Source organism: Phocoena phocoena, chromosome 3, assembly GCF_963924675.1.
Source record: "Phocoena phocoena chromosome 3, mPhoPho1.1, whole genome shotgun sequence".
Taxonomy (NCBI): Eukaryota; Metazoa; Chordata; class Mammalia; order Artiodactyla; family Phocoenidae; genus Phocoena; species Phocoena phocoena.
Genome location: NC_089221.1, coordinates 105,221,936 through 105,249,846, shown reverse-complemented (window position 1 = coordinate 105,249,846; position 27,911 = coordinate 105,221,936). Strand labels below are relative to the sequence as shown.

The 27,911-nt window shown below is 39.3% G+C and overlaps 1 protein-coding gene and 1 pseudogene across 1 annotated transcript in view; both read right to left on the bottom strand.

Moving 5' to 3' along the window:
* Positions 1 to 14,136, bottom strand: part of GRAMD2B (GRAM domain containing 2B) — a 104,189-nt gene extending 90,053 nt beyond the window's left edge. Inside the window, exon 1 of the mRNA XM_065875250.1 lies at positions 13,880 to 14,136. Within this exon, the coding sequence (XP_065731322.1) occupies positions 13,880 to 14,007 (128 nt within the window). The 5' untranslated portion in view covers positions 14,008 to 14,136. The remainder of the gene's footprint in view (positions 1 to 13,879) is intronic.
* Positions 14,137 to 24,375: 10,239 nt separating this feature from the next.
* LOC136121356 (large ribosomal subunit protein eL27-like) lies at positions 24,376 to 24,786 on the bottom strand (annotated as a pseudogene).
* Positions 24,787 to 27,911: the final 3,125 nt, after the last annotated feature.

Below are 27,911 nucleotides of genomic sequence, written 5' to 3'. Positions count from 1 at the left end.
CTATATAGAACTGCAGATTTGCTTGTGGTTATATGGTTTTCTGGCACTACAGAAAAGCCCGATAGGCACACAGTAGGAGAATTTTATTTCTTTTGAATTCAGTAATAAACAAAGCAATTGTTCTTTGGGATCCAAGAAAGAGCCCTAGACCAAAAAACTGTGGTGTCAGCATAATTGAACGTTTCATCACGATGTGTGTTTCTTATTATTTATCATTAATTAAGGGCCGTTTATATAACTACATGGAAACTAACAAAATTCCTTCCCTGTCACTTAGGTAGAGGACTTTAAGAAAGGTCACTTGATATCTTCATTAAATATTTATCATACTTTACAGCATTACCTTAGAACTTTCATATTAATAGCCCAATCATTTGGTATTGACATGAACAGAGTGGTTTAGGGCCACAATAAAACATACTCTGTTTTATTATGATAAACACAGATAACAGTCAACCTAAAATTGTGTTACTTTATTCATCATCAAAAGTTCAACTCTTGGTCAGTAATTGGCATAATTATATTTCCTAATGGGGACAATTTAGCAAATATTAAAAACTCTTTTGAGAAAACCCATAATAAGCCAATGCCATGAAATATTTAAGTTATGCTACACAGTTTGCTTTTTTACTTGTTCCTATCTTAACTTGCAATCCAAAAAAAAAAACATTTAGGGATTACTCTGTCCTTACTAAGGACAGAAGACTAACCAATAACCTTAGTGGGATACATAGTCTTTTTTACTAAAAATTTGGCAAATCAGTAGGTGATCTAGAAGCAACATGCTGTCATTAATGGGAGAATGACAGTAGGATACAATGAAAAATTTTCAATCATTACCAAAGTTGATAAAACAATTTGTGGGATGACAGCCCAAGTTAGAAATCAGCCAAAGGTGTATTAAATAACATTTATGTAGTGCTTATATATGCTAGGCAGTTTTCTAAGCACTTCTCAAGTCCAGTTACTCATTTAATCCTTACAACAGCTCTGTGAGGTAGGAGCTATCACCCTCCCCACCTTTAATAGGAGGGGTAAATGAAGCACCTGTGAGGTAGGAGCTATCACCCTCCCCACCTTTAATAGGAGGGGTAAATGAAGCACCGACATGCCAAGCCACTCAGATGAGATGGGCCTCCAGGCAATCTGGCTGAGGTGCTGGTGTTCTTAACTACCCTTCTATGCTACTTCTCAACTCAAAGAGGAATTATTAGTAGTAGAGTAGTTTTTGGATTTCTGGAATCTCTACTTCTTCAACCCCCGCCAAATGTGGTATATAATAATGCATATAAATAAAAGATCTGATAACTTTTTCCTCTCTTTTAAAGATGCCACCACCTTTATGTTTTATTCTAAAATTAAATTCTACATTAAATATGTCACATACTATAGTATGTATGGATTATATAATGTGGTCAGCTTGTATAATGACAATATGAACGTTCCCCCCAAATTACGTCTATGTAGGGGATAAGCTTCATTCCCATATTTTTCAGAAATCAATCATTTTGGAAATACCTTTTCATACCATCACAATAGCTTCTTGCATAGATTTGTTAAGCTGTTAGTAAGTACTTTCCCATTTCCTGGTATGAAATATTGATGATAACATTTAGCAAATTAGTCTTGGTTGAAAACTGAAGCGTTATGTTAACAACAGCAACTGGGGCAGACTCAGTTTTGTACGGCCTAAAGCCTATACAATATGGCGGAATTCTTTCAGAAGAAAAAATACATAATTAGGTGCAAAGAGTGAGTATTGAATTAGGAGAGCTTCGTTCAAATGATAGGCCCTAAAGTTTCAGCAGGCCCTAAAGTTTCAGCTTTATTAGCTTCATGGTAAAACACCACTTCAGATAGTAACTAAAATAAAATTTTAAAAAATACCACAAAAATAAAATAATACCTGAAAAGAATTCTTCACTTTTTTCCCCCAGAAGGAGCTTGTAATTTTAAACTTATATATATCACCTCATTTGATTTTTTTTTTTTCTCCTTTTAATTTCTCAGTTGTCTGGAAAAATCCTGATCTCTCCATTTTGTAAGATGAGGAAAAAGAGAGGGTCAGTGATTTGTTCCTGGTCACGGAAGTCTGTCAGGGCTGGGCCTGGGCTCTTTCCACTATTTTTTCAGCAGATGAATTTGGAGAGATAATATTTTTCATCAGAAATGAAGCCTCTTCTCTTAGTGCCTTTATCGTTATTTTACTGGAGAAGAAGCGAAGGTCGGACAAATTTACACCAAAGCCAAAGCCCAAATTCTCGAATTCTTGAGTAGAGAACATTGTTTCACCTTATAATCCGGTAGCACTGTTGGGAAAATGTTTCATTTTGATGTGAGACAGAACTTGACCGTTTGAACTTGTCTTTTTTTTCTAGAGATAATTAATTTTTTTTTTTTCCTAGAAGAACTGTAATTTTGAGGAAACTACTTTGAGGAAACTACTGGTGGGTGTTTTCCCCCTACCTTATTTTCATATTTCTTTGAGATCATCATAACATAGACGTCAGTCATACAGGAGAAGTGAAATCACTCGACTGCTGCTTGGCTCTTCAAGTTTGGACCTTAAAGTCCTCAAGTTTCTCCATGTTTCAAATATATAACAAAGTATTTTTTTTAGCTTCATCCCCGCCCCGCGCCACCCCCCCCACCCCGTGTTTAACTCTCACTAAGTCGTTTGTAAGTTATAAAGGAATGTATGGAGATAATAAAACAAATAGGAAAAAAAGAACCCTTAAGGTTTGACACAGGGTTCAGTGGATTATGACTTCCGACTGTGTTTCTATAGTAACACTTTGCCTACCTTGTAACTATAATAACAGCAATTCTTTAGTGTCCTACTTGCCAGCCACTGTATATTACGCATACCTAATCCTCAAAACAGTCCTAAGAGGTAGGTGTTATTTGCCCCATCTTACAAATGAGAAAACTGAGGTTTGGAAAGATTAGATAACTAGACCAAGGTGATGCAGTAAGTGCTGGAATTGTGATTCAAATACAGGTCTGAGTAACTCCAAGGCTACTGCCCTTTCATCATATATCACCTTTCAGATTAGAAATATGTGGTAGTTTTGCTGTCACCCACAGCTCTTGTGGTGGTCAGCCTCCAAGATGGCCCATGTGATCCCCTCCTCTTGATTTTCTCCCCCTTTTGTGATCCCCATCCCCACTGAATACACAGGGCTGTCCTGTGTAACCAAGGGGATATTGCAAAAATGCACAATACTTGTTGGTTAAGTATTGCTTGAGGGAAATGTTTTCCGAGGCAGAGAGAAAACAGGCACAGAGGCATGAAGATATGAAAATGTGAGGCATGTGTGAGGGATTATTTATTAAATGAAAAACCAATGTTTTATGGAATTATTTCTTTTATATCTAATTTAATTCAATTTTATAGTAATTAGGTTTATTTTTAAACTTTAATTCAGCGTAGAATTAAGCTAAAATTAAACTTACATTTAAATGTATGGAAACAGGAGTTTCAGCCTATATTGCTCCTTGTAGCCTTTCAGTTGTGTAATTTTCCCCTCTCTTTTCCCAATGGCGAGGATGAAACACTTGGGACCACAGTGAGGCCAATACCAGTTGCGATCTAATAATGAATCACTGTGGAAGAGTGAAAAGGTCCTGGACTCGGAGTCAGAAGATCTGAGAGGTCACCCGACTTTGCCATTAGCTGCTCTCCCTGCACTGAGCAGATTACCGACTTATGCGCCCTGACTTGTCTGCTGACCCTCAGCCTTCCTGGGGTGAGGTCAGCAGCGCCCCAGCAAGGGTCAGCTGTGCTTGCCAGCTCAGGGGAGCTCTTTGTTCATCCATCACCCAGCACCATTTTTTTTTTTTTTTTTTTTTTTTTGCTGTACGCGGGCCTCTCACTGCTGCGGCCTCTCCCGCCACGGAGCACAGGCTCCGGACGCACAGGCTCAGCGGCCATGGCCCACGGGCCCAGCCGCTCCGCGGCACGCGGGATCCTCCCGTACCGGGGCACGAACCCGTGTCCCCTGCATCGGCAGGCAGACTCTCAAGCACTGCGCCACCAGGGAAGCCCCACCCAGCACCATTTATTCACCCATCTAACACTTAACATTGTTTAGTTTGTGCCTGGAACTGTGCTGAGTGATTGGTTAGGAATAAGAGGCAGAGAGTAAGGAAGAAAGACAGATATAAAAACAAGCGAGGTTCAGGGTGTGATAAATGCTGTAATGGAAATAAACAAAAGGTACAATGTGAGCCCAGAGAAAGGGAGATAGGGTCGGGATAGGCTTTCCGGAGGCAGTGATACCTGGTCCAGCTTTGAAGGACAGCTCAGAATTGACTCTGCCCACGTGTTGTAGGCAGAAAAGAAGGTTCAAAGGTCCAGAACTAGCGCTTGTGGCTGGAGGGTGATCTCCCTGGGGCACGAAGAGGGCAAGAGATGTGACGGGAAGCCGACAAGATCACAGTGTTCCCTCACAGTCCAAAGGACAATGCTCCGAGATAAATGAACACACTTGCATGACCTGACCACTCCTGCTGTCAGGTTTCGTTTCTTTTTCGCAGGAGCATGCTTGGAGTGAGGCTTGCTCACGGCACACTGTTCTGCCCCTATGGGTTTATTGGACGGAATAAACTAGAAGTTTCTTTTTCTCCAGGATCATCCTGGCAGCTGTGCGTCTTTCACATTTGGCAAAGTTTATTTTGTCTCACTAAGCATTTGAAATGTATTGCAACATGGGGATTAAGAGGAGACATGCTGTGGGGAATTATAGTGTGGAGAGTTAGGTTAGTAATTTAATCTTCAGGGTACATGTGCCTTGCCTGCCCTCTATGTTTGCCCGAGTGTGTGTCTGTCACCAACAGAGACTGGAGCCCCTGGAAGCAGAAGCTGGGTCTTTAGCCATTTCTTTACTCCACAAGAGTCTCTCCTCATTGTAGAGTTTCTTCTTTGTGCCAGGTGCTGGGGATACAGAGGCAAGGATGTATTCCTAGCCTCTAAGAGCTCTAGGTGATAAGTGAATATTACCATTATTCCTCTGTGGATCTCCCCCACTGCCTCATAATAATCACAGCTAGTGTCCGAACATTTGCTGTGTGCCAAGCGCTTTCTGTATTATCTCACTTAATACTCTCCACGATCCTATGATTATCCCCATTTTGCCGCTGAGGAAAGTGAGGCACAGAGAGATTGCACAGTTCAGAAAGTGATGAAACCAGATGTACACCAGGCAGTCCTTCCTAGACAGAGCATCCCTACACGGAGATTATAGAAAGTATTCCATAACTTTCTGTTAAAAGAAATTACCCACCATTGTTGTTGTTGTTCTTTTATCACCACTCAAAAGTACATAGAGCAAATGCCATTGTCTTTTTACAGATAAATTTAACGGAAACTCACAGGATCATATAACGACTCAGTGTAGAAATCAGAATCCCAGAAAAGTCTTCAGTCTTTCAAACAGAGAATTATGCCTACTTCTAAAACATAGTGTCCCCTCTGGGGTTGTAAAAATCACCTTGGGTGCAATGAAGAAACTGAATGAAATGACCCCTGAAGATGGATTTGATTTTCGGAAATAGCCCAAATAATTTGAGCCAAGCCAGGTGAAGAAATTGGTTAACGAGGTTGGATAATGCTATTTCAGTCATGTAACTGGCTGCGCATTCACTATCTGAACTAATGTCATCGGTTCAGTTATGCCGTACGGCAACAACAGAAAACTTCTCTTCCTTTTCTGTTACTTGCTTTCCTCACCTAAGCAACATAGGGAGTAGCCATAATCCATCTACCACAGTGAAAAGCCACCAAAGTTTATAAGGTCACATCTGTAAAAAGTTCCCACGAGTAAGCCACTGTGCAAATAGCGGAGACTATTATTACTATTATTATTACTGCTGGCTGATACAGAAACACTCATTCATCACTTGTGGACTTGTTGGCAGATCTTTCCATTTGCCCTCATCTAGGCCCATACAGATACACATGGAAGCCAAAGCCTAGAACTTCCACTTCAATTACCCTTGGCTGGTTTTGTTTTGTTAAACATGGAGGCGAGAGAGGGAGAGAGCAAGAGAAGGAGAGAGCAAGAGAGAGAGAGAGAGAGAAAGAGAGAGAGAGAGACATGAAGTCATGTAAATGAACCTGATTTTTAAAATTCTGTTACAATAAAAAGCTTTTAATGAAAATGGGACTTTAAGCTGAACTCATCCATAATAGATTTCCACGAGGTTTTAAAACCAAAAGGCTCAGATCTGCTGGAGAACACAGATATAGAAGCAGTTAGAATCAGCAGCAGATAAATGTTTTGTGGGCCTAAAGCTGCTTATGCAAATTTAGGGTCTTCTTTAAGAAAAATTATGAATAAAAAATTAGGCATGAAAGGGAGTATTTGTTTAGAAAGAGAAAAGATACCAAATTATTAGTTTGGAAATAGCTGACAAATTCCATCAATACCTCCAAATCCAGAAAACTAATGTAATACTCATAAATGAACTGCCTTACATACTCTATGCTATTTTCTTACTTTTAACTGATACTTATTGACCTCTTCATATGTCAAGAATTTTGTAATATTTTCAATAAAGAGATAATTTAGTCTTTTCTCTAGAAAAAGCTTAAGTTTTATTGATAGGTTAGACATTTTCTTTCAGATTCAAGCCTATTCTTGATGTCATGCTAAGATGTACTATGTGACGCATACAGAGACAATGGCTGCTTTTAGTATTACCTTGGGTTTGTGCCCCATAAACAAGGGATTCTGATAAATTGTGCAATAAGCATAAAGTTTGGTATACTTCTATCAGCTGCGTCATCAAGTATCAAGTCCTAATAGGAGAGAATTTCTGCTGTGACTTGGCATTAGTGAGAACAGAATCCATATAATTTACACGTGTGGTGATGGGAAGAATTTGCCAGAGATCACCTTCTGGCTCTATACATTTCCATCTTTGTTTCTCTTCCATTCCCTTCATACTTCTGATGCATGGCACTTGTCAGACATGTTTAGATGATGGTACCATCTCCGGCCCTGTACTTCTGTGTCACCAAGCAAGGTGAATTTGCTTATTGGAGTGTTCCTGGAAGCCAGGACAACCAGCAATAACTTATATGCACATAGAAATGATGGTAAATCACATAAATACATTCCACTAATCTCAAATTAAATGTATCTCCAAACGACTTCCCCTTAGCTCACAGTGCCAAAAATGCCCTGGCTACCTGACTGGAGAGGAATGTGACAGAGGGAGAATTGGAATGGAGAGAGAGAGCAATTATAATTGTAGTTAGAATATTATCTGAAAAGTTGACGGAAATGTACGACTACATGAACATCTTGCTAGGGACATTCCCAGGGCCTTGGAAGGGGCCCAGATAAATGAGGGTAGAAGCTGAAGCTTCTTTGGTTTTATAATAAACATTCCCCTGATGGCAATACATTCTGGTAAGTGGTTAATATGGAATATGGTACCGACAAATAAGTGCTAGTTCTGAGGGTGGAAGTAAGGGGGCAAAGGGGAGTCTCCTTTGATGTTATACTAGACCTTTCAGGAGGTGCATCTGGAAAGATGAATAGGAATTTTCAGACGTCCTGCATGTACAAAAGCCCGGTGACACGATCAAACGTGTATTGAGAGAATACTGAGTGCTCTGTATTAGTAGACTGTGGAGAAGTGCCTGGCACAGTTTGGGAAGGAGACTGTAGGTCCCTTCTCTCCTGGCAGTGTTAGCACTGGGGTGTGCTATGCTCTCCTTCTTGGAAAATTCTAACTCTCCTATCAAAGAGGCCTATTCCTCTGTATGTCACCTCCTATTCTAACCTCCACAGCCCTGCTTCACTACACCCTGGTAGCCTCAAGACTTGGCAGAGTTCACCGGTCCTGCTACCCTGACCTCACCCACTAAGAACAGATTTAGTCCATTCACTGAAATACCTGCCTTGTGCTCAGGACACTATTATCTTTCCCCTTAACACACTCTTACTTTCTTTGATTGCTACCCCCTCATCCCTGCTCCTGGAGAAGGAAGCCCATTTCCTAGAACTCAGCCTCCCTTCAGTTTCTAAATTTCACTCTTAACCCTACAATTCCTATGATGAACACGAGCTGAGGCCATGGGCTCACCTAGTAAAAATGGGTCAAGATATGATGTCTACTGTGTTCCTGTCCTTCAGGTACCAAATAGTGCTTCTATCCTTTCCCTAAAATCAGAAGTGGGATTGGCTAAGAAAAAGCAAGGCTCTTGGGAGGGTAGAGTGGAGGGGAAGAAGGGCCAGCATCTCCTCTTCTACTCACTGGTGACAACTGGATGAGTAGAGGAGTAGAAGCAGAATCTTTGGAGCCACTAAGAGGAGGCAGAGTGAATGTGATTCAAGGCTGTCTTGGACCTGCCAAGGTCACTGTCCACTGCAGCAGCCTGGAGTGGTCCCCAAACCATAGCACGGGTAGTATGAGTAGGCCTGGGCTGGTCCCACCCTGGTTTCACATTCCAGCTTGGTACTGCCCCATATTTGCCCTCTTTGGTTGTCATCTTGGACCTTGTTTGTGCCTCCCAAAGCCCATGGCACCCCATTCAACACGTTAGCTCCACCGGGCAACTTTCATCTTTACCTAAAACTGAAATAGACTGATACTCTAAAAAGAAATATTTTGGAGAAACAAATTTATTAGAAGCAATAGCTCTAATGGTAATTTGCATAGTAAATCTCCAAAAACTAATTTAAAAAAATACCTGATTTTTATTTGCCGAATGACTAATTTATGGAACTATTAATTCTCCAGAGCCTTTTCCAGTCTGTTTATAAAGCTTAAAGCAATTCATGTTTTTCAAGGCTGTCCAGTGTTCTGTATTTTGGGAAATGATGACTTGTTGTGAACTTTGAATGTTGGGGTACTGTGCGCTTTATGAGTGCCAGAGATTTTCAAATGAGGATCATCTTAGTGGAGGCCAGGAAAGTACTCAATAGTTTCTACAACTTCTTAGAAAACCTCAATAAGAAGGAAACTTTTTTTTTTTTTTTTTTTGGTATGCGGGCCCCCACCGCCGCGGCCTCACCCACCGCGGAGCACAGGCTCTGGACACGCAAGCCCAGCGGCCACGGCCCACGGGCCCAGCCGCTCCGCGGCACGCGGGATCCTCCCAGACCAGGGCACCAACCCGTGTCCCCTGCATAGCACCAGGGAAGCCTAGGAAACTTTTTTAATCTGAGAAAGGCAGATAAAACCTGAAATGTTAAAAGCATTCCCTTTTAAATTAGGAACAAAATGAGAATGCCTGGAATTACTATTTATAGTCAACATTATAATGGAGTTCCTTGCTTGTATTATAAAATAAAAAAGATTTAAAAGGGCAAAGTTCAGAAAAGTAAAAAAAGTTTTAAATTTCAAATAATATTATTGTCTACAAAAAACTCAGTCTACAGATTATTAAAATTAATAAGAAGATTTAGTAAGAATGTGGACTATAAGATCAATTTAGAAATTTAACTACATTTCTGCACATCAACAAAATCAAATTAAAAATATATTTCCAAAAGCAACAAAGTTGTAAAGTATCTCGGAATAAATCTAACAAATGATGTGTAAGATCTTTGTGTAGAATAATCTAAGCTTTATCAAAGGATATTAAAGAAGACCTAAATAAATGGAGGCCACACCATGTGTATGAATAGGTATATTTAACACCATAAAATGTCAAATTTCCTCAAATTGAGCAATAGATTTGATGCAATTTCAACTTTTAAAAAAAGTTTTTATGGGACAAGCCAAATTCTAAAATTTAAATGGTAGAGCAAAGGGTCAAAAGTAGACAATCAGGGCTTCCCAGGTGGCGCACTGGTTAAGAATCTGCCTGCTAATGCAGGGGACACGGGTACGAACCCTGGCCCGGGAAGATCCCACATGCCGCGGAGCAACTAAGCCCGTGTGCCACAACTACTGAGCCCGTGCTCTACAGCCTGCGAGCTGCAGCTACTGAAGCCTGCACGCCTAGAGCCTGTGCTCAGCAACAAGATAAACCACCGCAGTGAGAATCCTGTGCACCACAACAAAGAGTAGCCCCTACTCTCGGCAACTAGAGAAAGCCCAAGCCCGCGTGCAGCAACGAAGACCCAATGCAGCCAAAAATAAATAAATTAATTAATTAATTTAAAATTTTTTTTAAAAAAGTAGACAATCACTTCTGAAGTGAGTAAGAAGTCTTGTCTCATCAGATAACAAAACTTTTATTATAAGGTGATCATAATGAAGACAGTGATATATGACACAGCTGGCATTGCAGATTAATGGGGAAAGGAAAGACTATTCAATAAATAATGTGGGAGAATTCATTAGCCATATAAAAGATTAGATGAGGACCTAATTCACACCAGAAACAAAAATAAATTCCAAATACAGAACGGACCCTAGTTTTAAAAGAAAACATACTTTTAGAAGAAAATACATAAGAACCTTCTTATAACCTCAGAGTGGGGAAGGAATTCTTAAGTCACAGGAAGCGCAAATCATTAAGAAAACAAGATATCACCTCACACCAGTCAGAATGGCTATTATCAAAAAGACAACAAAGAACTAGTGTTGGTGAGGGTGTGGAGAAAAGGGAACCCTCTTGCACTGTTAGTGGGAATGTAAATTGGTACAGCCACTATGGAGAACACTATGGAGTTACTTAAATAACTTAAAAAATAGAACTACCATATGATTCAGTATTTCCACTTTTGGGTATTTATACAAAGAAAACAAAAACACTAATTTGAAAAGATGTATGCACCACAATAGCAGCATTATTTACAATAGTCAAGATATGGAGGCAACCTAAATGTCCATCAACAGATAAATGGGTAAAGAAGGTGTTTTATATATATATATATATATATATATATATATATATATATATACAACATTAACATAAGATTTACAGAAAAACACAAATGAAGCTTTTGGCCAACCCTATATATATATACACACACATACATATACACACACAAAATGGAATATTATTCATATACCATAAAAATATTGAAATTTTGTCATTTTTGACAACATGGATGGACCTGGAGGATATTATCCTTAGTGAAGTAAGTCAAATAAATCAGAGAAAGACAAACACTGTGTGATTTCACCTATATGTAGAATCTAAAAAATAAACAAATGAACAAATATAACAAAACAGATACAGATGCACAGATACAGAGAACAAACTGGTGATTACCAGAGGGGAGAGTGGTAGGGGCAGGGGAAAAATAGGTGAAGGGAATTAAAAAGTGCAAATTACTAGGTGTAAAATAAGTTACAAGGATATAATGTATAGCACAGGGAATATAGTCAATATTTTATAGTAAATTTGTATGGAGCACAATCTATAAAAATATCAAATTACTATGTTGTACACCTGAAAATAATATAATGCTGTAAGTCAACTATACTTCAATGAAAAATAAAAGTAAACAAACTGATAAATTGAAAGTAAGAACTCAGACATAATGGAGAGCATGAACAGACAAGTCATATGCTGGAATAAAACATTTGCAACACACGTAGCTAACAGAAGATCAGTATCTGGAGTATTTCAAAAACTATCTACAAATAAGAAAAAGATAGTACCCTCTCTCACCCCCTTTGCTTTCCCAAAGGTTCATAAATCCACGAGCAGGAATTTTAACAGAAGAGGAAATGAGAATGACTAATAAACATGTTGAAAAGATGCTCCTTTTGTCTTAATAAGGGACATGCACATTGAAACCATTTACACTGAGATGCCATTTCATACATTCCAGTTTAGAAAGAATTAAAAAGTCAAACAATGGCAATGTTGAGGAAGCGGAATAATGCTGGTAATAGCATAAATGACACAGAACTTTGGAACAGAATTTGACATCTGAGTGGTTTGCTGATCTGAGGGTACATATGATTTGCTGTAGTTCATGGGAAGGATAATGGGATGCCACAACAGCCACATAAATTCTTAATGTTAAGGTAAAGGGAAGTGTTTATCTTTTTTGTTGTTTTTTTTAAATTGAAGTATAGCTGATATACAATGTTGTGTTAGTTTCAGGTGTACAGCAAAGTGAATCAGTTATATGTGTATGTATACATATGTATATATATATATTCTTTTTCAGATTCTTTTCCTTTATAGGTTATTACAAGACACTGAGTGTAGTTCCGTGTGCTTATATAGTAAGCCCTTGTTGGTTTCTGTCTTTTTTTTTTTTCCTTTCTTTTTTTTTTTTTCATGGGCTCGAGGTGTGCGGGCTTCCGTAGTTCTGGGTCGCAGGCTCCAGAGAGCAGGCTTGGCAGTTGTGGCGCACGGGCTTTGTTGCTCCGCGGCATGTGGGATCTTCCCAGACCAGGGCTCGAACCTGTGTCCCCTGCGTTGGCAGGCAGATTCTTAACCACTGAGCCCCTAGGAAAGTCCTATGCATTTTAATTTGATTTTATTTTTCCTCGTTAGAGCTTGAGTTCCAAGAAGAGTTTGCATTACGGTCAATGTAAGAGGAGGATTAGGCAGACGAAGCAATTAAAGAAGCACTCGAAGTTCAGCAAAATATGGAAATAATGCAAAGTTTTACATTTTCAATCACTGGAATTGTGCTCTTGCTCAAATGACCATAATGCAAGTTATGTAGATTTATTTTAATGATGGATGGAAAAATTAAGCCAACCTAAATAGATGTATTAAGCAATATTTTGCAGAAATTCAGACTCTTGATCTCTAAAACTTCTTTTTAAAAATTATTGAATTTGTTTTCCTCACTTGACAGTCTGATGTGCGAATGCTATTAAATGAAGTGTGATTTCGTTATTTTGTATTTAATTTTTAAAGGCTATAACTTTGAGCATTTTTTTGTGTAAATGATTTCAAATGATTAAAAAATAAATCAAATGATTGACTTTCTGGATATAATATGGAAAAGTGAAGTTCAGGTGTGGAGGCTATTCCTCTGCCTTGACTTAATTTACATGGAAGTTACATTAAAGTTTACATCAGACGGAAAGTAAATTTTAGGTGGTAAGCATGCTGTAAGGTACATAGAAGTAGAAATATAATGTTGTAAACATGAAACCGATGTAATGATATAGACCAATGTCACCTCCATTAAAAATAGTTTACACCAAAGTTGGATGAGGTATAATCTATAAAAATTTGAATCATTATGTTGTATATCTGAAACTAATATAATGTTGTAAATCAACTAAACCTCAATTTTAAAAGAGTTGCATAAGGAACTTTTTCTTGTAATTGATTCCACTTGCACTTGATTTCTACATTTTATAAGTTGCTAGAGAATTATTATGAGATAAAATGAAAAAGAGTAGATAAATGAATTTTCACTAAAAATATATAATTATCAGAGTGGTGTGCATGTAGATATTAATACTTACAGCTAAAGAAGATATGTTCTGAACCTAGTCAAAACTGCTTTAAATCACTGTACAGTAAGTTGTTGGATCAGAGCATAGCCAGTACTATTTTAATATTTAATTTAGAAAGGTCCAAAGAAGAAAATTATTTTAATATTTTAATAATTACTGTTTTGACAATAATACAGTAATTTTGACACCAAAGTAAGGTTTTTGGTTTAACCATTTGGCTTCACTTCCTATGACCCTGAGAGTGGGTCAGGAATTGAGTAACTGCATAGCTGACCAGTTTTCTAGTACGTACTGAAAAGTACTGAAGAAGGCACTAACAATTATTGTCCCTTAATGGTGGTAAGAGTTCTATTTGCTCAGCAGATCATGTCCTTTGCTATGTACCCCCTTAAAATCCACCAGCCCAGGGGCCTGGGCTGTGCCTTCTCTTTCTACCTGGCAGAATCCTCCCTCCGGGGATGAGGAAGGGGCTCTCAAAGCAACACCTGTCGGGTGGCTGAGGTCATCAGAGGGGCAGACGGGATGTACCCACCTGAGAAACACTGAGCCGGGGCTGTCAGGGATGCTGTTCTGGGCCTCCGCACCCACCTTGCTTGGGCTGCCTGGAATCTCATACCGGAACACTGTGTCATTGGATGATGACAGCCCTTTCTTCACCATTGTGGACTTGTCAATCGCCAAGTCAAGAAATAAACTCAAGGGCTCATTTTTCAACCTCCCCAATAATGTGAAAATCTCTGCGTTTCAGCCTCTCTCAGTTCCTGCATTGCAGGAAGCTACTTCTTCACATGACTCCTAATCTAGCTGAGGCAATTTTTTTTTTTTTGCAGTCAGTTAATGAGTAACATGTAAGTATGACAAGAGTGGTTTTCATCCTACTCATTTGCTCTGAAGGAGAAATAAATGTGTTTGGCAAACTCAGCTTTCAGTTTACTAATAGGAACACCATATAACTCTGGATTTAGGCAGAAAAGTCTATGGAAAAGGACAAACTTTAGACAACGAGATGCAGAGCCAGGCAGGATCTAAACATTAAAAGTAGGGGTGCTTTCTTTAACCCCCTGAGCCTGATCAACAGGGCAAGGAATGTGGATGTGCTTTATGCCTTTACCATACAGGAAATAACCAGCCCACATTTGGTAAGACACATAGGAGCCTTAAGGCTGTGCTGCTTGGTCTTTGGGACCAGAAGAGTTCTGGAGTTCTTATGGAAGTAATATGTACAAAGTTCGGGGAGTCTCAACATTCAGGTTGTATATTTTGCTGGTTATAGGAGGCTGAGCCCTCTACCAAAATGGTGATGACAACAAAGACAAACAAATAAAAGAATCACTAGGAGGCAAGGGCTCAGGCTCCATCCATTGCTTCTGGCTGTCTAACCACAGGTGATCCCAACCCTGCTGAGCGTGGTATCAGCCCTGTGTCTCTCACTAGATTAGAATGAAATCATATAGCAGAATATTCTATGTATTATCATTATTGTTATTTATAACCCTACTAAAAGCAGGAAGGAAAATAAATTTCCTATGTGATGATCTTCAGCTTCTTCAATCACTTAATGTTTATTCACAAGAAAAACATCGGTTTTTCACCAGTGTTACTAGTGGCAGGGAAGGATTTGGTCTGATGTAGCTGTGTTCTCTCTTCTCCTCCTTTTGTGATTAGTCAGTGACATTGGAGAATGATGGGCTTAAGTGAAGTACACAGATTCTGATAGTGGAAGAGAGCAAAGTTTCCTGGGAAATCAAACCTTTAGCCTTGCTCTTGTTAGCACTTTGCTCTAACCAGCTGATAACCAGCCAGGGGCGGGTTTGTGTTGCTCCGTGTGTAGTCCTGACTCTAAGCACACTTTTGAAATTAGATAAAGTGTATGTTTCAGTGGGATTTCACTGATGCCTAATAAGGTGACCAGTTTATCCCAGTTTGTCCAGGATATTCTTAATTTTAGCCCTGAATGCCCCACATTCTAGGAACCTCTTAGGGCTGGGCCAATCAAGGCAGGTGGTCACCCTGGTTCCAGGTGTTGTCTTGCTGCAGTTGTGATGGTGCATTGCACCCAGCCTCCCTCCTTATCCTTTTCTGATAGTGCAGTATATGTATTTTTCTTTTTCCCCTTATATTTCCCCTTATGTTCCCCTCTTGTGTTGTAATTATGTTGGAAAGATTTTAGATAAGCTAAATTATACTAAAATGTATTAATCGAACCCATTACCACCTAGTGATTATCATACCAAGTGAAGTCAGTCAGACAGAAGAAGAAAAACATCACATGATATCACTTATATGTGGAATCTAAAAAAAATGATACAAATGAATTTATTTACAAAACAAAGAGACAGACATAGAAAACAAGCTTATGGTTACCAATGGGAAAAGGTGGGGGAAGGATAAATTTAGAATTTGAGATTAACAGATATACATTACTATATATAAAACAGGTAAGCAACCAGGACCTACTGTATGGCACAGGGAACTATATTCAATATCTTGTAATAACCTATAATGGAAGAGTATATCTATCTATCATCTATCTATCTACAAAACTGAATCACTTTGCTGTATGCTCAAAACTAACACAACATTGTAAATCAGCTATACTTCAATCAGAAAAAAAATCAGACCCATCATCATACCTCATATAATAGCAACAACCTATAAGGTAGACAAAGAAGTCTAATCAGTACAGATATTATAACTAATGAAACATGTTACTGTTTCCCAGGCAGGTTTGGATTTTAACTGGGGGCAATGCTTAGCTCAGGAAAAATGTCTCTAAAGGAGGAAATCCCAGGGTCAACAGCCAATCTTTGGACATATTTTTCAATAGAGGAGCTTTCTTTTCAACAATATTTTATCAGTAAGGCTCCATGCTAGCTGCAGTGAGTGATACAAAAATATTTTAAGAAATAGGTCTTTGCTCCAAAAATGGAGCTAGGAAGATAAAATATATGGAATTGAAAAGTTAATTAACAGTAAAAGAGGGAAGGGCTTCACTGGTGGCGCAGTGGTTGAGAGTCTGCCTGCCAATGCAGGGGACACGGGTTTGTGCCCCAGTCCAGGAGGATCCCGCATGCCGCGGAGTGGCTGGGCCCATGAGCTGTGGCCGCTGGGCCTGTGCATCCGGAGCCTGTGTTCCGCGATGGGAGAGGCCACAACAGTGAGAGGCCTGCGTACCACAAAAAAAAAAAAGAAAAAAAAAAAAAGAGGGAAGAAGGCAGTAAATCAGGCTAATATTTCTTGAATGTCTGTACTACCTAACATCTTTTGAGTCTATGTGGCATCTCTGCTAGATAATTTTATAATCACATCTCATTTAATCCTTGCCAAAACCACATTTTTACAGATGATGAAACTATATCTTAAAAAGTTTAAGTAGTTTGGCCAGAATTAAGTGGTCATAAGAATGTGGTCTTGCCAGAATTGCTTGATTCATTCAAGAAAAGTTTATTAGGCTTTTATATTTAAAAGGAGGCAAGGTCATTTGAGACTTGGATGATTTAGAAAAGCCTAGTGGAAAAGGTGGAGTTTGAGTTAAGCTCTGAAGAATGAGGAGAAGCTGGAAAAGCAGAAAGGGAAGGGAGGAGGGCTTGTGAGCAAATGAACAGGCGTGGACCAGGCGTGGACCAGGCGTGGACGTGAGAGTGGAGAGTTTGTGCGGGAGCGGTAAGGGAAGAGTTTTGAACATTTAGATGGAGGCTGAATTATGAAGGGCCCTGAATGCCAGTGGGCCGTTCAAGCTTTATCTTGTAGGTACTGGGAATAAAATGAGGAAAGACTAAGCTGATGGCCACGTGCATGATGCTTTAGAAGCAGAAGGGGATGAGTGGACTCACTACTGCAATCACCTGGTGATACAGTTGTTTCATTTAGGCAGCAACTACCGGTCTAGGGGAGGTAGCTTCGAAGTAGTGGAAACAGTATTGACTGAACTCTTATGTAAGATGTTGAGTTCATTCCTTATCATAAGAAATTGTGCCAGAGATGAGATTTGCTGAAACTCTAGAGCATGGGTCACAAACTCAAATGTCTTCAAGAGCCAGAAGGTAAGGAAAACCGTGAGGCGGGAGGGAGGCATAGAAGTCAGCAGAAAGTGCTAGAAAAAGAGGAGCGCTCGTGCCTTCCCTAGAGCTTGTCAGTGTTAAACTACAGAGGCTGATGGGAGGGTCTGAAGGCAGGTGTGGCTTTTGCACTGAATTTCACTTCGTGATATGAGATGCCCATGAGCAATCTTTAAAAATTTGCTAGTCGTTACATCTGGACTTTATGTTCAAACAGGAATAAGGTTCTGATGGCACATGGCCACTAAAAGAAAATGTGACTGATTGCTTTACTTAAATGGATGGCAGTTGACTGCTGTGCATCAGTCTACACTTGCAGGCACAGAGCTGCCATTGTTGGACCCCTTTGACCGTTTAGATGTGGCCTCCGATCAAAGCACTTCGAGCCTTTGCCACAGCTTTCAGTTTTATGTGCGAAAATTAAAACAAAGACCAGGTGATCAAAGAGAAATAACTGGAGTGGGACATTTTTGTCAATATAGCTATAAAAGGAGCAGAGACACTGGCAAAAGAATGAATAATCTATGATAACAACCAGAATACAATGAAAACAAAGGTAGCAGAGACCTTTTATAGCCTTCCATGGAAAGGGAGATTAATAAGCAAGACTAAACAAGACAAAAACTGACAACTAGCGGCAGTTTTAAGTAAGACCAGCAATGATGGAAACACCTCATTTTTCTGATGCTCTCCAGTAAGTCACAGTGCTGTGTCTTTATAAACAGAGATTGTAGAAGAGTCTGACATAGAAAAGAGAACAATCAATGTGGGCTCTCCCACGTGGTGAGTTCAGTTAACATCTCTGGACTTTTTTCTCTTCTACTATGTGAAGAGATAGTAGGCTAGATCTGGCCTGCTGACAAGTTCTATTTGGCCTCTACCATGTTTTGTAAGTAGAAATTTCCTATACATTTCGTAGAAAACACGGTTATCTGGCCTTGCCTGGAAAATCAGACCTGACAAGAGTATGGCAATAGTTGGCTGGTACTAAGCTGTAGAGGTCCCTTGTGACCTCTGTAGTTTGCCTCAGTCTCCAGCCTTCCTCAGTGCCTCACTCTGCTTGCTTTGTTTCACTTACTCTCATAACCTGCATTTGAGTTTGAAAGCCCCAGCCTAGATGATGTTGAAAGTCTTCTCTAGTTCTAGTTTTCTCTCCTTAAACCTGGCTCATTAAAGTTTTCCTGTAAGATTTTTTTCTTTCTTCAATGAAACAAGGTCCATAGTTCCAAGGATTTCATCTTGCGCAATGATGGTAACCTTTGGTTATGAGAAATGGAATATTTCCTGCCATATCAGTAAACAAAGGATGTCACAGTCATCAGCGATTGCAGCCACCACCGATGGTGAGCTGGTGAGCCCTGAGGAAACTCAGGACGTGAAAACACTGGATACTGGCCCCAGATAGCTGAGGTGCATATCAAAGGAATGATTTCAGTCTGCCCAGACTCTAGCACCTTCCCATACACAGAAAAGTGCTAAATTCCTTAACTTGGGATATCTGGTTTTCTTTAATTTACAATAATCTTCTGATGTCCAGACTACCTGTCTTTTGTTGCAAAACTTCTATATAACCTAGCTCCTCCCTTTACCTCCTTGGAACAGTTTTCTCAGGGTTACTTGAGGTGCTGCTTTCCGGGCTTGAAGTCCTAAAACTTGCTGCCTAACAAAACTTAACTCTCGACTTTTACGTTGCGCGTGTTTGTTTTTTCAATCGACAGTTATTACATCCAACCATTCTGAAGTCCACAAATAAGGAACAAATATGCCTACTGGTGTCAGGCTAGATAGGAGATGGGGATTCATGCCTGTATATTCTCCTCCTCCTAGAGCTGTGGGAATTGGATTTTGAGGCACAAGACCAAACTGAAACTACCAGATAAACAGAGCTTGAAAACCAGCTTTCTAAGGAATGGAATATAAATTTCCATTTATAAATAAACTAGATTTCCTCCACAATTAAGTAACATAAATATTTGTGCTTTAGGATTTATCTGATGGATTATGCTTTGTTCAGGCTAGTATTAAAAAAATTAGCTTGTATACTCTACACACATACTGCTGCCATTTGAGCAAAGGAACATATGGCCTGGTGGAGTTACGTGGAGATTCAGACTTCATCGTGGAATAGCCATATATGGCAAACCAGTGTTGGGTGTAATGTGAATTTACCCACATTCCTGGAGTGGGCTGTGTAATGTTGTGGTTTAGGGTGTGGGTTTGGGGGTCAGGTTGCCTGGATCAGAAGGGTGGCTCCATTATTTCCTTGCTGTGTTACTTTGGAAAGGTACTTAACCTTTCCAAGCCTCCGTAAAAATGGTAATGAAAATAGTATCATTAAAAGACTATTGTGAGAACTTGATGATAATGTAAACTTCAAGCATGAAGCCTGTGCGTAGTAAGCATTCAGAAAATGCTATTGATGATGAGGAGGGACGATTATGATTTGAGCTGGTCATATTTTCTCTAAAGCTGAGTGGATTATTATAATATAATTGAAAGATATGATTTCCTTTTCGGAATGTCACATCAGCTGAGTGTCTGCATGTGGCTTGTGGAAGACTTAACCCCAGAAGGAGAGCAAGAGTTAACAATTCCGGTCCATGGAGTGTTGACATTGGTGCTAATGGCCCCACCAAGCAGCCTAGAATACTCCAGTCTAACTAATGGATGATGTCATATCTAAAGTCCCTTCCTCTTGCTTCAAGCTCCTTTATTCTGTGGTTTCTAAGATTGGAGAGGGGTTAGTTCCTCCCCTAAAGTTGTGAGCCCTTCTCTGAGAGGATATAGAAAGACCGACTGTGTTGCCCATGATGGAAAACTATTACTGTCTGCAGCAGTTGGTCATTTTAAAGAAAGTTTTGCTCCCAGAAAGATTAGAAAGTTGATTTTGCTGTTCCAGAAAGGTGATCTTGCTGTTCCAGTAAACATGGCCATATCAGACTTAAGGCAATCTTTCTTTTCATGCATTTGGTCTCTGTCATATTAGGGAAAGAAATTTGAAAACCCAAGTTCTCTGACTTGGAGCATCTGCCAACTTCCAGAGTGTAAACACTCCCACCATGGCTGATTTTAAGCTACCAATGTGATGCCACTGAACATGGCTTTAGGAAGAGGTGCTGACCACTAGCTCTTGTGAGCCGGTACAAGCTGACTCCCTCACTCCGCAGTAAACATTTAAATGTTTCAACTTCAGGGCATGGTAAATGTATGAATATGGCCCCAGAGTTACCATATTTAAAAAACTGTGTCCTTTGATTTAAATAGTGTTATCATCTGACAAATTGCATAGGAGTTATAGTATATTCTGTCTTGTTTGATTTTACACAAATTGGTAATAATTTCCAGAGAAATATTTATGAACATCATACGATTTTTTAATGCCCCCATAAGGGATTTTTTGGTATTATTTTTAGTGTGGTTAAGTAATGTGGTTGATGTGGTCCATAATGTTAACATTTAAAACCATAAGGTTTTAAAAACATAGTTTTTTGGTTTATAAGACAAAATACACAAAATATAAGGAAGAAAATTTAAAAATCATCTGTAATCCTCAGTTCCCAGAGATAATCACAATGACTATTTCATCATCATCAAAATTATGTTTTTCTCTAAAGGACTATCAAATTGTTTGGTAATCCTGGAAATACATCCAACATTTACTAAATGGATTTTTATTATTTTTAAGGGGCCTTGCATTCAAAGTGAGGAACAGACAATCTTCTCAGTTCCCTCCCCACAGCTGGAGCACCAGGAGCCAGAGGAGTTGACATAGGGCCAGAAAAGACATGTTTGGAGAAGTCCATGAAACAGATTTGAGCAAGATTTGTTTGGGAGTAAACATAACACTGGCCAAAATGTTTCCAAGATTAGTCTAGAAACTAAATGGTAGATAATGAGATTCTGAAAGAAATAGGGACCTAAAGATATTTCATGTTATAGATGTATCATTTGTGTTCAGAAGGGTCAGATGACCCACCCAAGGTCACATGAATAATTAGTGGCAGAGCTGGGGCTGCCCTCCTGGCTCTCTCTTCACTCCTGGCCTGGTAATCTGGCTCCTGTTCCCACCATGCGGCTTTGTAGAATTCCTCCTCCTGTCACTCACGGGAGAATGAAAACATACGAGGGAGTCTCAGCAACAGCCCATCTGTATCTACTATTGTCTTTATACAGGACAAGAGAGGAGCACAATTACATAATCTACAGCCTTTCATTTCCACTGCTATTGTGTGAAGTAAAATTTTTCTTTTACTCTTAGGTATTAACTTTTTTAGGCTTTGTCATTAATCATAATATTTAAAAATGTCCCCAATTCTCTGAATTTTAGGGATTTTCTCCCCATATTTTGCTATTGGATTCCAGGGCTAGTAAATATTTTATTTAAAAACACAGACTCTCCATGTTTGAATTCTTATGATGCAACTTAATAGCTTCAGTTTTCTAATCTGTAAAATGGGAATAATAGTATTTGCCTAATAGGTTTGTTGGGAAAGTAAATTAGTTAATACTTGCAAAGACTTTGAATATTGTCTGGCACATAATAAGCACTCAGTAAGTTGCTATAATTATTACCAACATTTATAATTATTTTTACCAACATTTATAATAAAATCATAGGGCCTTATAAAAAGTAATTATCTGTTTTTGAAGGTTTTAAAAACAGCCTCAGATACCATGTACGGAATGTAAAGTTCACCTGTTTAAAGTGTATAATTTAGTGGTTTTTAGTTTATTTACTGAGTTACACAATCACCACCATCATCTAATTTTAGAACATTTTCCACACTCCAAAAAGAAACCTTGTACCCAATAGCAGTTACTCTCCATCCCCCCACCGCCTCCTTCCTCTGCCCTCAGTAACAGCTAATCTATTAATGTAATTGCTCTATATGAGACATTTCATATCTCAGCTATAGAGAGGGAAAGTACCTATTCTGGGTATTTTATATAAATGGGATCATACTGTATGTGATCTTTTGTGGCTGGCTTCTTTCACGTAGCATGCTGACAGGTTTTGTCCACATTGTAGTGTGCGTCAGTAATTCATTCCATTTTATGACCAAACGGTATTTCATTGTATGGATATACAATGAAATTGTATATCTATTGTATTTATCTATTCTTCAGGTGGAGGATATTTGGGTTGTTTCCACTTTTTGGCTTTATGAATAATGCTGCTATGGAAACTTGTGTACAAGTTTCGTGTGGCCATATATTTTCAATTACCTTGGTTGTACAGCCAGGAGTAAAATTGCTATGTTTGACTGTTTGAATAACTACCAAACTGTTTTCCAAAGTGGCTGCACCATTTTAACAGTTCAACCAGCGATGGATGGGGGTTCCAATCCTTCCATATGCCTGACAACACTTACTATTTTTTTTTTGATTATAAACATTCTAGTGGATTTGAAATGGTGTATCATTATCCTTTTGATTTGCATGTTCCTAATGGCAAATGATTTTGAGCATTTTTTCTGTGCATTTATATCTCTTATTTGGAGAAGAATCTATTTAATCCTTTGCCCATTTTCAAGTTGGGTCGTCTTTTTTATTATTGAGTTGTATCCTTCATATATTCCAGATATGAGTTCTTTTTCCAAAATATGATTTGCAATACTTTCTCCCATTCTGTAGTTGTCTCTTCACTTTCTTGATGGTGTCCTTTGAAGCACAAAAGTTTTTAATTTTGATAACATCCAATTTATCAATCTTCTTTTATCATTTGTGCTTTTGGTGTCATACTTAAGAAATAATTGCCTAACCCAAGGTCTTCTAAGAGTTTCTTCTAAGAGTTTTAGCATTTACATTAGTGTAAGGTCTTTGATCCACTTTGAGTTAATTCATTTTTTTAAGTTAATTAATTAATTAGTCTGCATTGGGTCTTAGTTGCGGCATGCGGGATCTTTGTTGTGGCATGTGGGCTCTCCGTTGTGGTGCGTGGGCTTCACTCTAGTTGTGGCATGTGGGCTCCAGAGCACCTGGGCTCCGTATTTGTGGTGCGTGGGCTTAGTTGCCCTGCAGCACGTGGGATCTTCGTTCCCCGACCAGGGATCAAACCTGCATCCCATGCGTTGGAAGGCAGATTCTTAACCACTGGACCACCAGGGAAGTCCCTGAGTTAATTCTTGAGTGTATTATGAGGTAGTGGTCCAACTTCATTCTTTTGCATGTTGTCCTAGCACTTAACTCTTTTGCCAGTTTTCCTAACACTATTGTTGAAAATGAATTGACCATAAATGTTAGGGTTTATTTCTGGCTAACTATTTAACCATATTATTAGAAACTTATTCACAGTTGGTTAATTTGATCACCACTGTTTCTTTTGAAGACATGTGTTTTTATATTTTTCACGTAGTCTACATAAGTCCAGGGCCAGGATATTTGGTATTTTCCCTTTATCCTTCTTGGTAATCCTTAAATCATGTTTTTTAGGTGGTTGTTTATTTCACCTGTTTGTAACAGTGGTATAACAAAGAATATTAATAATGATGATTCTCTACAAAATCTTCAGGCATTTAGAAGAGCATGAACTACTATCTCTTAAATACCGGCAAAGAGAAAGAGATTCATTTACTAATATGTTTCTATTTACTGTTGATTACTTCTCTTCAATTTAGCATTCATCTTGTAATTTTTTGAAAAACAGTGACGAATAGTGAGGCTGGCCGAATTTACAACAGCTGACTGTGATGGTGCTGTCTGTGATAGTTTAGTATTAAAAATTTATTTCATGGTATCTTTTAAGATGTGAGTCAGGATATAAGCATGCAATTTATGGAAGAAGAAATGTTCATGCCTAATAAACAAGTGAAAAATATTCTCTACTAGTTATAAAAAAATGCAGACGATGACCCAATTGGGTAACAAATTGGCAGAGTTTTATATAAAGATCACCACATTTGTGATGATGGTTGGTAGGCTTTTTGTTTTGTTTTGTTTTGGTATTTTTAATAACTGAAACAAGACAGACCTAAAACTGCAGCTTCTGGAAGAACCATTTGTTCTTGCCGGTCTCGTATCTCTCCTTGAACTTGACCTTGGCGTCTCACTGGGCCTTGTGTTTGAGAGCAGGGTCTCTGAAGACATCCTTGTTGACAACAGTTTTGTCCAAGGGGATATCCACAGACTACCTTGTGGGCATGAGGTGATTATAACTATAAACTTTCATAAAAGACTAGATCTTTGACCCCTTGGTGATTTTCATCTTGTTCATGGCAGCTGTCACTTTGCAGGGATAGCGGTCGATTCCAGCCACCAGAGCATGGCTCTAGGGTCGGTCTGAGGTACCATCATCAGTGTTCTTCACAATGACTTCTTTGCGTCTGGAGTAGCATCCAGCCAGGATCAGAACCACATTCTTGGGTTTCATGAACTTGCCCATTTCAGCAGCACCACTTGGGACTACAGCCGGTGGTAGGTTTCTTAACATGCATGTGTGCAATGCTGGAAATGATTCCATAAAGGAGTTCTCACCCTCATTTTGCAGAGGAGGACGCTGAGGCTCAGCAAGTTTCTTGAAGCCATCTCATGTCTCACAGCTTGTACGTCACCAAGCTGAGACTCAAACCTAGGTATAGCTACTGACCAACCCCTCCATAGCCACAGGGAGAGTTTAGCCCAGACTGGTTAGAAGTCATTGTGAGATTTCTGGGAAACCAGAGTTTGCATTCTGCCTTATGCACCTGTGAAAACTCTGCAGAGTAACGTGTGGTTTGGTGATTGGGCTGGGCCATCATGGGGGCTGAGGAAACAGACTGTTTTTCTGAGAAACTGTGTTCCAGTGGTTCTTATTAGGTTTTCAGGGAGGGAGGGTAAAGAGTGGAAGCGAACTTATTTGTTGTGTAATTTCTATATGCCAAGCACTTTATATATAGAAACTTATTTAATCTTCCTCTAATGCTGGAAAACAGGTAATTTCTCACCATTTTGGAGATAAGGAAACCAACCTGAAGAGAAACAGTTTCTTTTCCTAGCTTACACCTTCAGTTAAACAGCAGCAGAGCTGAAATTTAAATGCAGGCGTATAGAATCCAAAGCCATATGTCTTTTCACTATTATACACATTCTCTGCTATAGGAAAATAGAACACATGGTTCCTAGTCTCTTCAACCTACTTACATATTATATTATGTTTTCTGCATGACTCATACAGTGTTTGCCTTCACGGTATCTGTGTGTACCTACCGCGATGCCTTCAGAAGTCATTCTGGAGACCTTTTATTTATTGCCCCACGTCTGAGCTGAGCCTGAGTACCTTCCCATAAAAGAATCTTTTGCAGATAGGATTCTTTGAGGGATGTTTAAGCAATTGTAGTTGGAATTGTAAAGGAATTTTCCAAAAATTCAATACCTCTCCATATACATGGTGCGCTGCTAGTAGTTTTACAAACCTTAAACTAGAAAACACAGTAAAAGCCAAAAAAACCAAAAGCCTAATCTACAGTGTCTGTTTACAAGGAAGTCAAAGAAGGTAACCTAAAACCTAACCTATCTTTCTAGATTAAAAGGAACTTAAAACCAAAATTTGGGGCTTCCCTGGTGGCGCAGTGGTTGAGAGTCCTCCTGCCGATGCAGGGGACACGGGTTCGTGCTCCGATCCGGGAAGATCCCACATGCCGCAGAGCGGCTGGGCCCGTGAGCGGCTGGGCCACTGAGCCTGCGTGCCGCAACGGGAGAGGCCACAACAGTGAGAGGCCCGCGTACCACAAAAAAAAAAAAAAAAAAAAAAAAAAGAAACTGCCCCCAGTGGGCAACCACAGATCTCCATGTGGAGCCTTTCTGTCCTTGACATACCCAAAAGACATTTTACAGAGCAAAGAGGCAATACTCTACTCTCAACTACCTTTTCCAGGTCTGGGACCTGTCACTTACATTCTAGGTCTGGATCCATGGGCTTCACTGCTTCCCCTGGAGCCTACTCTCCTAGGGCATGAGCTGTGCTCGGAATGTCTGCTTGGTGCTCCTCTTTGCTGGCAGGGCCTGTTGTCTTTTCCACATCTTCCAGAGGCCAGCTAATGTTCAAGAAGCTCTGAGGAGTGCCAGGAAGGAACTTTGAGTTTACTCCTGATCTGGTCAATAACAACCCTTTCAGCCAAGTGGCCTGTTCTTCCCTCACAAGTGGTATATCAGAAGGTTACTCTTTCAGAGTACGGTCAGAGGGACGGGTCAGCCACACCTGAAACCTATATGTGAAGGTGAGCAATTGACCACAGAGACATTCTATATGACTGCTAAGAGAATAACTTCTCACCTCAGAGCTTCGTCTTATCTTGAGGCTGCTGTGGGGTTACTTTCATTGACCCCTTATTCACGGTGATCTACGTCTTACTACAATCCTGATGTCCTTCCTCACTTTAGAAGACAGTGAGTATCTGCTACCTCAGAGGTTCCACCCTAATTCTCCCTAAATGGTCCTCAGTTTACGTCCAAAAGTTCACGACTGTACATTATTTAAATTAAACATGCCAAATATAACAACTTTCATATTCATTTGGATTAAACATACCCAACATAACAAATTGAATATTATCAAAATATTGATAAAATATCAATATTTTATCGCCCATGTCTCATCTGTGCTTTCTATAATCAGAATATACTTTTTTAAATGAACATGCTTTATACTGTATTCATCACAGAAGTTGATCTTTTTTATTCTTCCTTCTTTTTAGCTGTTCCACCATGACACTAATGCAAACACTGAAGTTGCTCATTTACTAGGAGAATAATAAAATGACATGAAATTTTTTTTTTACTCTATTTCAAACAAAAGTCTAATTGGCTGAACTCAAATGTAAATATTTTTAAATATTTAATTCATTTTAATCTAAGACCATTGCAAAACAAATTATATGTGGGGAGAAGATTTATTTGTATAGGAAATACTAAGACGAAGATTTACATAGAGAAGAAAGAGTGCAATTTGCTTGAGTTCGAGACTAGATACTAGAACTAGAGACTTCTGTGTGTGAGATTATTAAAAATGCACATAACTTTTATTCTCTATCCTCCTTTTCCTACTCTGTCAAGCAGAATGTGCTCTTCTGTCCTGTGTTAGATTGAAGGCATTGATGATCTCAATTAAATTAATGGCTTCTCTGTATCCATACTGTTTGTCTGATAACTTTGGAGTACCTGCCCCTCTAACATGGGCTGCCTTTGTGGCTTGCTTTGGCCAGTATACTGTGATATTGTGACAGGTCTGGGTCAAGAAGCCGTGCGTGTTTCTGCTTCCCCTTTGGCTTCTCTATGGTCATCATGACAACATGCCTGAATTAGGGGCATGCTCCAGGTGAGACCACGTAGAGCAGAGATGAGTCATTCCAGCTTTCATAGACCACTCAGCTCGCAGTTGACCTGCCATCTGACACATGACTGAGCCCAGCCAAAATCTAATTGGTCTAGATCAGTAGAACTAATCACTAGATTAGTGATTAGTTAGATCACTAGAACTACCCGCTAAGCTGTGGATCCATAAATAATAAGTAGTTGTTTTGACACCATATG